The 13,273-nt window shown below is 33.3% G+C and overlaps 1 protein-coding gene across 1 annotated transcript; it reads right to left on the reverse strand.

The window, feature by feature from the left end:
• Positions 1-7,540: 7,540 nt before the first annotated feature.
• On the reverse strand, positions 7,541-11,140 carry LOC111639253. The gene is made up of 7 exons (XM_023385079.1): positions 11,113-11,140; positions 10,280-10,534; positions 10,146-10,198; positions 9,279-9,398; positions 8,300-8,537; positions 8,075-8,228; positions 7,541-8,000 (listed from the first exon to the last, which is right to left on the reverse strand). Exons 1-7 carry the CDS (start codon positions 11,135-11,137, stop codon positions 7,925-7,927), a joined length of 921 nt encoding a protein of 306 aa, XP_023240847.1. The 5' UTR covers positions 11,138-11,140; the 3' UTR covers positions 7,541-7,924.
• Between the last annotated feature and the right edge of the window lie 2,133 nt (positions 11,141-13,273).

Consider the following 13,273-nt stretch of genomic DNA (forward strand, 5'->3'; position numbering starts at 1 on the left):
CGTGTCGTTACATTTCAAAAACGTCACAGACTAGACAACAATGGTGGAAAATATGAGTGCAAGTTTCAAAGTTCCATCAACATTTTGCATCCAGAGTAACGGATGGTGTCAAGTAGATTCTTCGAAGCGGATCTTTCTGGTGACTCGAACAGGAATCGTCTTTCACTTAGAGACAGACGAGAGACCAATCGGGGAGCGAGAAAAAGGGGACGTGGAGCCAATCAGAAGAAAACAAAACAAAGAACGGAGATTGATATAATCCCCGATCTTCAAGGACTTGGACTTTCCGAAAACTGTGCACCTGCACACGGTTAGTCAACGTGAAAGAGCAGTTTTCCGTCGGTTGTGTACAACTTGTAACCTGTGACTACGGACTCAGACCGCCGACACCAACTGACGAATCTCCTCACCTGCCGTTGCCTCGGGGCCTTCCTTCGAGCAACATTAGAAACACCATCGACAATTCGAACCTCAAATTGTATAAAGAACATTTTTGTTCCTTAGTGTAAGTTTACTTTTATGTTTAAAATAAGCTGCAAGGACCCGCTTCGCTGGGTTTTTATTTGTTCGTACACTTGTANTTTTTGTTATAAAACTCATTTCTACACTTATAATTAAATCCTTTTGGGATTTTATAATAATTAAAAATATGAAAAGTTTATATAACAAAATCTCATACAGATGGCGCCACACACAATTTTATTTATTATAATTTAATTAAAAGTATAAAAGTTATTTTCTAAATAAAATCTCACAACAGCCGAGAAAGTTACGCAACTCGTTACTATTGATAGATTTTTTAATAAAAAAAAAACAGTTACATTTCTTGAAACGAACGATCATCTTCTCAGTTTGAATATAGAAAGGTCTATATTTGATCGTTTCGTGTAAAATGCATACACGATATTTTCTATAGGTCGGATGAATTCATAAAATTTGCTTATTTAATATACTAATTAACGTTTACGTAACTAAACTATAACACACATATTTAATATAACCGATGACGTCAGGTAAGCGCTCTTAAAATGGCGTCGGATAAACGAAATATTACGAAATTCAGTAAAAATTGCGCTGTCGGTCAATCGGAAACTTGGTCGGAAAATACCGGACGAAGGAGAGGGAGGATTTCTTCTAGTTTTGGGGGTGGCGAGGTAAAGATGACGTTCGATTTTAGAAAATGTCGCTTCTAACCCCTTGTGGAGAATGGAAACCGAAGGCGGAGGGCGGTAGGGAGAGTCTCGATCCCAATCCGTCGTCACTCGGGGGATAGAAACGTGAAAAATGCAGATATTTAGCCTTAAAATTCAAAAAGAATCCGTGACGTCAATCGCATTCGAATTCGTTGCGAGCTTTCTAATCTCGCAACAATTGCCGTTTCTATGGAAACGCGTATTGTTGCAACACGATTTTGCGTCACTTTGCACGTTTTTCGCTTGCCGGACGGACGTGTGCGCTCTTTGCTCTTGTTTCTGCTGTGTTTTTTGCCTTTTTTCAGTGTTTTTTGCCTTTTTTACGTGGTTTTAAGAAGACTTGTGGACGCCGACATTACACCAAGTAAGATTTTAATTAGAATTTAGCTAGCTGTAAGATTTTATTTTCGTTTCGTTTAGTCCAACTTTCGGAGACGACATCGGCCGACTCGGACTTTGCATATTTGCGTTTAAATCTGCCGTCGCTTGTGTTTTTCGTTTGAATTACCATCCGAAACGCACCTCTTTCGACTTTTAAACGAGCCGCCACATTGGAAAGCGACCGAAGCGCCGAAAACGACGGACGCAAAGGATTAAGTATTTGTTCATTGGTTTATTTTCGTAATTAATTAATTTAGATTATATTTTATAAACACGGTCAAAGAATAAGGATTATTTGCAAATATCTTATTTATAGAAATTCGATTAAAACTTATTTAATACTAACTCTAAATACGAATTGCGTATCGTAATTTTAACTAAAATATACACTCGAAACCGGATGGACCGAAGGATACACGGAGACCGCATTCTGAAGCATGACACGTTCCTTCGACACATCCGGGACGTCAAAAATTTCGCCCTTTCACCTCCGACTTCTCCATTGAATCTACGTATTAGTTACAACGCTTTTCAATGGCTTACTTTGCGAGAATTAAATTGTCTGCAGCTGTGCGACTTAAAACACAATCTAATACACTTAACAGTTATCTATACAGGCTGGACACAAAGAATTCTTTTCCTTAAGCTGTTTGTCTCTTTCCACAACGCGGTCTTTTCCGAGTGCAGTCCATCTTCCACACTTACGTAACCCTCTGCAAATGCTTTGTGCCACTTAAACGTTCGTGTCCCGGCTGCGGGCACGTCTTGTGTTTTCGTCGACTCTCGTACGGAATTTCTTCGCACGAAACTCTCTTAAATGCCATCGTTGCGGTTAGGTGACGCACGTTAGGGTAAATTGCTCTAGAACGAAACACTCGTTACGACTTGGGCTCGAGATCGAGTACGAGTGCCTTTTGCGCATGGCTACGTGCGGCGTGTCTTTACTTTTCTGTCGTACAAATACAAATTACACGTAAGAGTTTATTCGTTCCGGGTCGGTCGTCTCTACTGCAAATGCAATTCGAACGTTCTAGCAATTTCCGGTAGGATCTAACGCGAGCTCTGTCGTGAGTATTATCTTGTACTTTTTCTGCGTTAAGTATATCCGAGACCCATTAATATATATATATATATATATATTTTTTGTTTCTTTACAGAATGAAGAGCTGGCGGTTTTGGCGTTGGCTGCGGCCCAAGAAGATGAAGAAGTGTGAAGGGCGTTCTCCTTCCGCAATCGATGAAGAGAGGGTCTTTTCCCCCTTTGAGCGGGGAGAGGAACTCTCTTCCATCGATTGCGGAAGGGGTTCTTCCTTCACGGGATCGCCTTCGGGAATAGCGGATGTCGACAGCATTCTCTGTTCCGCGTTGAACGGAGAGGAGACATTTCGCCATTCGGACGTGTTCCGAAAGGTGAAATGTCTCCATGTTGACGACATCATCTTTGACGCACTGGGAGGGGAGGAATGTTTCGATCATTCCTCCCTTTTCCAACGAGTGGGATCCTCTCGTTCGGTGTGGGCAAAGATGGAAAGGAAAAAGCGTCGCTTCGTAAGAGAAGTGAACGACTTTTTCCTTTGCTATTTCTGAAGGATATTACTAACCTAGGATAAGAAGGCAAGAGGTTTTTTTCGTTTGTTTTTTCCTCTTGTCATACTAACAACATTTAAATTTAAGGTTTTAGTTTCAATTTACTAACGTAGGATAAGAAGGCAAGAGGTTTTTTTTTTTTTTTCCTCTTGTCATACTAACATTCAAACTAAAACCTTAAATTTAATTTACTAATCTAGATGTAAGAAGACAAGGGGTTTTTATTTTTTTTCCCCTTGTCGTACTCACATTAGTTTAGTAATTCACATCCACGCACATAAACAACAACATACCTCACGCTGAAACACACAGTTCAAACAACGACACATTCGTCGCATCCAATCACAATCGTTCCATTCACGTGCATTATAAACAACACCGTTTCACAACACGAACACGCTTCCCAAAATCCAACCTCTGGGTCCACGTCCCGGGAAGCGGTAACATCGGTCGATACGACCGATGGCTGAAGAGGCTCTGGTAACAATTTACTTTTCACTTATCTTCAACATTAAAATTTAAATTCTTGTAATGAATCATTTACTTGTATCCAAATGATTTTACTTAATATATATACAGTGTAACATGGCCACCTTCCTATAGTGAACAAGTTTAATTGGTTTAAAATGTACAGTACTGAACAGATTTTTAGGAATACCTTTTCTCTGTATAGTGAACACTGTTAGATGTGGTTTCTCTGAAATGCGACTAGTTAAAGTGATCTCTTTATAGAAAAAAGCTGGTCGGTTGTGAGTATTTGGGTTACTGGTGAATCAGGTGTCTAGGGCCGGTTCTGGTAAATGTTGGATGCATGAACACACCCACGCAGGCAGCCAAATTCTTAGGGTGGCCAATTGAATTTTATTTTTTAAAGTGCACTATTATAATTTTATATTATTTTAATATAGTGGTCGGCCATGAAATAGATTGATATTTGATCAACGACTAATGATAGAGCTGTGCAGTTTATGGATATATGCTTTGGCGTTATATCCACAATCTGCACAGCATCTTAGGTGTTTTGCATCAGAACTACTAGGTTTGTATTTTTATATAAAATTTGAAATTATATATCTGCATATACTTCGGCGATGAAATAGTATGAGTATAGTATGAAAACAATTATGAGTGTATTAAACTCATACTTAGTTGAAGTTTAGTAAGTTTTTCATAAAATGTGTGTTTGTGTGTGAAATACATAAACTATGTTCACGATTAACTTTGTCATTTTTAAATACTTATTAGTCTACTATGCAGAAAATACCTGGATATCCTTTATATAGTATATAAAGACACAGTATTTAGGGTTCATAGAGGGCTTGTAGTTCAGTACATTGCACTTCCTGATACTTTTGTTGTACAAGTGAACTCACAAAAAAAGTTTTCATTATTAACATAATTCTGCACTGTTCAAAGCATTTTTTTGAACAGTACATTGTTTTACCAGTGTCTGCAGTGTTTTAAACACTTTAAACGTCCTGTTAAAAATCAACAATCCTTTGACAAATGGTTCTTCTTGCATTTTTGATTTCAATACAGAATAAACATTATTAATGTCTCCAAAATCTATTTAATTTCATAGATTAGAATTAATATTATTTAAAATTTTATTTAAAAAACCAAAAACAAATAAATATATATATATACAAACTCAACTATATTTATAAAAATTTAATTTCACTATTACATTAAATATAAGTTTACTAAAGTTAACTTTACAGAGAATATTTTCTACAAATTAATGCTATGTTGTTGTTGATGAAGATTGAGTTTTATTTTCTTCATCTTTCTTGTGCATTTTTAATTCTTCGTCTATTCTTTCTTTTGCTCTAACCACCTGCAAAACATATAATTACACTGTTACACACCTGTATAACACTAACCATAAGTGTGATAAAAATATTTATCAGTTTGTACCTCGAGATCCAGATTTAACTATCGTCATAACTGCCTGTTAATCTGCATATTGCATAATAATAATAATAATAATAATATATTTTGGACACATGTCTAAACAAAATGATCATCATCAATCTATTAATTTTTGTCGTCTTGTTTCTATAAAATTTTCCATTTTAGCATTCGGATCTTTCAGAGCAAATTGATGTTGCATTAATATTGAAACAGAGATCCTAATTCCAACACATTTGGTGCTTTTAACACAAATCAAACAGAATAGAGCCAAGAGAAAATTTGCATTAATCCCAATAATCACAAAAAACAAGCCTCAAAGCAGAAGTATACAAACATCCTTAAAATCACTCCATAATCCCCATAATATTAAGAATTCGTTTGCAATTCTTTCTCTCTAAATAATAGAAGTCAAAATAATGATTTCTGATAAAATTAATTCCAATAAATATTCTGTTATTTATGAAAATATTGAGTAGATTTATCAGTTTGTATACAATGCAAAACTTAGCCACTCTTCAAAAAAAATATATAAAAACAGTTTTAAAATTAGATGTAAGATGCAGTCAAACTCCAATTTAGTGCCACTATTTCTAGAACAAATTTGTTTGCAATTCTTTCTCTCTAAATAATAGAAGTCAAAATAATGATTTCTGATAAAATTAATTCCAATAAATATTCTGTTATTTATGAAAATATTGAGTAGATTTATCAGTTTGTATACAATGCAAAACTTAGCCACTCTTCAAAAAAAATATATAAAAACAGTTTTAAAATTAGATGTAAGATGCAGTCAAACTCCAATTTAGTGCCACTATTTCTAGAACAAATTTATGATTAATAACATATTTTTATTTTGTCATCTTCATATTTTTTATTATAAAAAATTTTTATGGATGTTGCTATTTCTGACCAAGATTGACAAAAAAGCTCAGATGACTGTACTTTGTAAAAAGGAAAACATCCTCGTTTAACTAAAATTAATTTTAATTCTTAATACAGTGCTTTTAATTGTGATTTTTAGTTAATTATTGGAAATAATTTATTGATTTCTTTAATCAACATATATATCTTAGCAATGAAAAAGAATAATGTACTTTTGCTAACTTTTGGAACATAACCATATGTTTTGTATTAGTCCTTTGTTTTGTACAGTATGGATTCACACAACATTGCACTTTTTCGGAACATAACTACAGTTTTATATGAGGGATACCTGTATCTCAAACAATATAATGAGATTTACACATAAGCTCAAGCGTGAAAGTCAAATGACATGGCAGTAATATTCTTTGCAATAAAGTCATACATTTAGTAATTCCTATGATGTAGTTTTCTGTGTATCTATGGGAAGANCAAAGATGGAAAGGAAAAAGCGTCGCTTCGTAAGAGATGCGAACGACTTTTTCCTTTGCTATTTCTGAAGAATATTACTAACGTAGGATAAGAAGGCAAGAGGTTTTTTCGTTTGTTTTTTCCTCTTGTCATACTAACAACATTTAAATTTAAGGTTTTAGTTTCAATTTACTAACGTAGGATAAGAAGGCAAGAGGTTTTTTCGTTTGTTTTTTCCTCTTGTCATACTTATATTTACTAATTTAGGATAAGTCTAATTTACTAATTTAGAGAAGTCTACGGTTTTTACTGGTTTATCGAACAAACGAATACGAATAGACTTTAGACCATCACTGACGCGCAATTAACTGATTGCCCTGGAAGTCAGCTTCTTACATAAACCAGCCTCCCTATCATCAAATGTCACAGCACGCCACGTCTTACGTCGTGATTTTTTGATGGAATTACAAGTGTATCGACATTAAAACAATGAAAGTATATGGTATATTTTATAATTTAACCAAATTTATATAGTTTATTAAAGATTTGTTTGTATTTTAAAAATGAAATAACGCAAAAAGTAATCGTAAACTTTTTCTCTACTTGATTTTTAGAAGCGTATGCTTTGGGGCACAATGGGACGGTTTCCCGTAAAGGAAAAGGGGAAAAAAACAAAGTCTAGTAAAAAAGTAGAACAAGGGGAGGATTGCTCGGAAGGAGAAGATAATACGACTCGCCTTTACTGCACCGAGGCTTACTCACAGTCAATTAAGGGTTAATGTTCATTTGTCGCGTGCAAAAAATGGGCTCGTATGTCTTGTACGGGTTTTGACAGCGACGATGACGATTCTGCGCTGGTTTGCGAGTTTTATAAGCAACGAGACTAATGTTTTTTTTTCTAATATTTGAGCACTAATCTCATACCCCATTCTGCCCCGAGTGAGGGGCGAAACGGGACGTGGGCAAGATTTTTTTTAATGATTTATTTTTCATACAAAATTATTGATTTTTTAAACTCTAATTTAAATAATTATGTGCCAAATATAATAAATAAAAGATGTAATGTAATATTTTTGTTATTTTTCTTTTATTGTTGACATAATTTTAACTTATTTAGCTACACCATTCCGCCCCGGGTACCCCTACATTTTTGGATAAATTCTCAAGAGCAAATTATTTTCCATTATAACAATGTGATAAAATGATTCATAAAGAATTCAACAACCCAGATTTTTCAAATATTAAACTATTTATTCTCTTTAAAAACAATAAAAATTATTATAAAACACAAAACATTTTGTCGACAAATTGATTAAAAACAGTAAAAATTTCGAGTGATGATTTCCATCTCTTAAATCCATTCAAGTATAAAAGAATACCATATTTTAAAATTATTTTTATCTTTCTGTATATAATGTATATAAACACCTTATCTTAGGCATAAAATATTTAAAACTTGTAAAGTCAATTGCATTCAAATTTGAAGAGGAGTATATAAAATTACGAGAGTTTTACATTCATATTTTAACGCAAAAATTTATATTATTATATGGACGACAATATTCTGGAATATCCGAAGAATAACGAAACAAGCTGGAAAAATTGTAAATATATTTGTGGAATGAGAAAATCTCTTTGTTAAACAAGAGAAAGCAATAAATACTTACTTTAACGATTCAATTTCCTGAAAGTTTTCTTTACCTTCGAAGAGGGAATGTCCCGAACTCTCTTTCATCAATTTTAATACTTTTTTCGCAATATTTTCCAGCATTTTACGCGAACGTCTTCTAACTGTTAAATTTGTGTCCATCATTACTACATCTAAAGAGAAAAAGGATGGCTTACGTTACGTCTAAAAGGAAATGAATAAAGTAACAAACAATATAAAGTACCGTCTCGTAATGCCAACTGAAGTTTCATAACGTAAAATTCTTCCACATTTTCTGTGATATTTCTAATATCGTCTCGAAAAGCAACTAAATATCGAATTAAATTTACGAAGAGAATATCTGTGGACTCCACATTAAATATAAAACAATTGTGTAGTCTAATCGCTCGGTAAACATAAAGAGATCTCTCGATTAGTTGCATGATTGCACCGTACACGCATGACTTCGATCTTATACACTCCTATAAAATAAAATAAAAATCGGGATTAATAAGGAAAACCTTTAATTTGAAAATTTCTATACTATGTACAGCGTTAAATCTTGAAAAGAAAATTAAATAACTTTTAAATGTCCCTTACAACAAAATTCCAAATTGTACGAGTCTAAATGTTAATAACGAATAAAATCTTCATTTTAAGTTCGACCCCCACTCGAGATATGACACCCTCTCTCTATCTCCCCATCCCTGGATCTTTCACCACCAAAATTTAAAAGCATCAACCCCCTTAATACACAAACCTTCCTGCAAAATTTCACAAAATTGACCATGTTTAAAAATAAACCGCGTAGAAAATCTATTAGCCTTAATATAGTGCAATTTTTATTGGGCTGTAACTTGAAAAAACTTGTAGACATAAATTCACACTATCGCCCGTCTGTCCGTCTTTCCTTAATCTCGAGAATGGAGTGAGATAAATGAAAGACGAGCCCAGACATGGAAACCTTAGGGGCAGGAGACCCCGATTAACTGTATATCAACTTTCGATGCAAACCGAAAGTCACGTTATTTCAAACCAAACATATTCCCCCGTAAGGAGTTAAATAACTGATATTTGTTATAATGTTTTAATATTTATGTTCCCCCATTGTAAACGCGTTGGACTTCAATCGATAACGTTAATTATTGATTGATTAATAATTCTGTCTCATCAATGATAAACCGCATTACTGAATATTGAAAGTAACATCTCTAAACACATACCTTTTGTTTTTCACTTAAGCTACGAAAAGTTGGAAACAAATTTAACCATTTGTAATAATATTGCTCCATATATATCAGGCATTGATTTAACGCCAACTTCCGATTTTTTTCAAAGTTAATCTGTTGATGAAATTAATAAAATATATTATAATATTTTACAGTAGATATAAAATCATAAAAGCATTTAAAATATATAATAGATATGCTACTGTATGTTAAAACATATAATATAAGGCACGTGTATTTAAGAGTAGATTTTTGCAATTAAAGTATTTCTATCCAACAATGTCTAGAGGGATATGTTACAGTCACAATACAAATTTTACACGCCGACGTTTCAGACCACGAGGAAGAGAGTCATCGGCAGATAAAATTTAGTTCGAAAACTCACCCCTTGGAAACTTGTGGCACTGTCAGCCGGATGAGTAGTCTCGGTCCTTCCGATCTTTTATGTTACTATATTCCAATTGTCATATCGTTTCACTCAAACAACTTAGTTGTCACCTGTTTTTTGGTCATTGCCACCTCTTCTACAGGACACGCAGAAGAGATTTCCTCGGTCTTGTAACGTCGGCATACAAAATTTGGTTGCGTTTGGACTGTAATATATCCTTCCAGACAGCATTCAAAAGTAATACTTTAAATACTTTTAATCACCCTGAAAGTCTTATTTTTATGACATCACGTTATCTCAATGTAATGTTATCTCATTGTGTAGGAAAATCTTTAATTATTAAACAAGTTTTCATAGAAGACTTTACGCAAAGTTTTTAATTCTCACGACTAAACAAACTACTTAAATATTTTAAGTATTTAAAATTATTTTTGAATTAATTCATAACAATTTAAGATTTTAAAGTGATTTACCTGAAATCTTTCTTCACAAACAGGCACGATACATCCCATATAATTTGGATTATCTAATAATAATAAACATCGACAATTTCATACTACGACCTTTCTAAATGCATTTTCAAATTAGTAATCGTAATTTCATTTACCTGTGATTATTTCGTATTTCATTCCGACATCGTAACATTTGTTTAAACGACAAAATTTGCACAGTTCCTCACCATTGACGACTGAACATTTTCCACTCCAAGTTTTACAAAATAATTCTCTTACATACACTGTATTTAAGTGAAAAAAGTGAGCGCACGAATCACAAGTGAATGCTCCGTAACTATTTGATACTTCAAACCCACTATCACAAATTTCACACGTATTTCTTATTGGAGATAAATATAACACAATATCTAGAAAAAATAAAATGTTTAATTAAAATTCTTGTGATAGAAGTAAAACAAACTATGACAGGCTTAAAAACTAACTTAATACAATGGAAGAAGGGAGGTGATAGATATAGAAAATATAAGAGATAGGAGTAGAAGAAAGTGGATACCCGAGTTTCGCATTATTTTTGGGTGGAATTCCAATTCTGGTTTCTTTTTCTTGGAAAAAGGATAATCTTTGCCAAGAGTGTCCGTTACTGCACTTCTTAGCCCCGACAAGCACTTCTTTTTGTTCTAAGAATTAGTTATCACCGCCCAAGGGAAAGGGTTAGGGAAAAAATTCTAGAAGGTATAGAACAATGGAACAAAGAATAGAATAGAACAAAGAAAAAAGATAAAAACTAAACTAAACTTAAATTAACATATATACAAAATATGGCGTTCGGCCACATTATAATTCGACAACAGTTAAAATGAAAATTTAATTTAACAGTTAATTTGCCATTTAAAAAAAGTTCAGCACCGAGTTGCTTAACTTTCCCGACAACGTTTAAAACTGAGTATCTGGTGCCACGTGTTAGGAGATTTTATTACTTTCTTACCATTATCTTCCTTTAACGGCTTCATCTTTCTTTCTNTGCTTTAGAGCTCTGATTGCATGTTACCAATTTTTCTAATAATGTGGGGAAAAAGACATGTTATCTGTTATATAGCATGGTTTCTGCCATTTTTTCACAGTAACTTAACTAAAATGAATACAGATTACTAAGGTAAGTAAATATTTGTATCTAAAAGTATAAATAATGTAAATTTATACTGTATTTTATTTTATTTGAAATTGAGAATAATGCCCAAATATTTTGTACCTGGTTGTAAGGTTGCACTGTATAAAAAAGTGATGAAAAACATGAAAAAAAACAATTTTTTAAATTAAAGCCAAAGATTATTCAATTGATTATTACTGAAGTAGATAAGTTTAATACTTGTACATCAGGCAGCTGTTCTGAAACAGATAATGAAAGAATCTCAGTTATTGTAAGTTTGTTGGAAATATAGTTGTTCAGGATGATATTTCCACAGTTCTCAATTTTTTCAAGTTGCAATTTAGGCTTTGTCTGATGCACAAAAATAGGAGGCATTATGAAACTGATTTCATCACAATGTGCTCAATTTTGCATTCAATATCTCCATGTGCATCTGAGAAGCTGTAAAACGTTTCTGTTGCCGCATTCTAGTACCATCAAAAGTGTCTGTTCACAGCTAACTTGCAATCCAAGTATCAAATATAAAAATGAGTGTTTTATACAGTACTTCCGTGACAAAGCTGAAACATTTGATGTTCATGTAACATCATGGTAAAAGCAACATGTTACATGATGTTCCATGATAAAAGCATGATGTTACTTCAATCAATTCTTATGATTGATGAAATATACATTAAACAATGGTGGAAATACTGTCAGTTTAGCAAGAATAGTAATTATGTTGCTATGACAGCATATGTATTTATGATACAATGCATTTTATCCCCAAAAAGTTGTTCATATATACTACCAGTAAATAAGCTTAATAGTAGATGTCTTGTACACTGTTACTAAAGATGTTATCATTGCTCTAAAATCAATTGGCTTTAATGTGGTGTGTGTTGTAAGTGATGATAATGCCTTGAATTGTAAAGTTCTTTCAAACTCTTGCGACACTGTTGGTTTGCTACAGTTAAGTAATTACTGTATTGATACTCACCAAATTTTCTAGACTGAAAGTAGATTTTGTCAATACAAACAGCTGGCAGGTAGTATCATGTTTCTATTCAGAAGTTGGGGAAAAAATCACTTATCATCAACACTTGAATTAAAAATTAGTTACAACAAAGAGAATTACCATTATTGAAATACCAGATGGAGAACTGAAAGATGATCTGGATTACTGTCAGACCAGATGTTTATTTTAATAATCTGAATGTGACAGAGATTGAGGTGAATAGTATTGATATTTGTGTTGTAACATTTATAACAGGTTATTGCTGTCATTCCTTAATCAAAAACTGAAATGCAATGTGTGTCAAGACTTTTTATTTATGGATGGATTAAACTGCCTCATACGACAGTAGTTTAATTTAGTGTGGGGAAGTTTGAAATATCCAAAAGAAATCCCCATATTAATTACTACTTACACATATATAATTCTTTAAAAAAATGTTCGACAAAGANGCCTGTCTCATACCAAATTGCTTAGTAATCATTTAGTCTTATAGCCTGATAAAGAATCTGGCTATTCATTTGATATATATCATGATCTGTAGATAACTGTATGGTCACACCACTTCCTTTGTTTGTCTAAGTAAAAACTGTAAGAGTCCACTTTTTGCTGCTTTAGAGCTCTGATTGCATGTTACCAATTTTTCTAATAATGTGGGGAAAAAGACATGTTATCTGTTATATAGCATGGTTTCTGCCATTTTTTCGAGAGGGGAGGAATGTTTCGATCATTCCTCCCTTTTCCAACGAGTGGGATCCTCTCGTTCGGTGTGGGCAAAGATGGAAAGGAAAAAGCGTCGCTTCGTAAGAGAAGTGAACGACTTTTTCCTTTGCTATTTCTGAAGGATATTACTAACCTAGGATAAGAAGGCAAGAGGTTTTTTTCGTTTGTTTTTTCCTCTTGTCATACTAACAACATTTAAATTTAAGGTTTTAGTTTCAATTTACTAACGTAGGATAAGAAGGCAAGAGGTTTTTTTCGTTTGTTTTTTCCTCTTGTCATACT

The sequence above is a fragment of the Centruroides sculpturatus genome, unplaced genomic scaffold (genome assembly GCF_000671375.1).
Source record: "Centruroides sculpturatus isolate CEXI.00-Female unplaced genomic scaffold, Cexi_2.0 scaffold186, whole genome shotgun sequence".
NCBI classification, from domain to species: domain Eukaryota; kingdom Metazoa; phylum Arthropoda; class Arachnida; order Scorpiones; family Buthidae; genus Centruroides; species Centruroides sculpturatus.

Excerpts from the sequence above, each read along its gene's own strand:
- LOC111639253 (XM_023385079.1), bottom strand. The coding sequence starts at position 11,137 with ATGAAGCCGTTAAAGGAAGATAATG. Across the intron at positions 10,535-11,112 it reads GCCGTTAAAGGAAGATAATG|ATATTGTGTTATATTTATCT; the intron begins GTAAGAAAGTAA and ends TATTTTTTCTAG. Across the intron at positions 8,001-8,074 it reads CAGGAAATTGAATCGTTAAA|CTTGTTTCGTTATTCTTCGG; the intron begins GTAAGTATTTAT and ends CAATTTTTCCAG.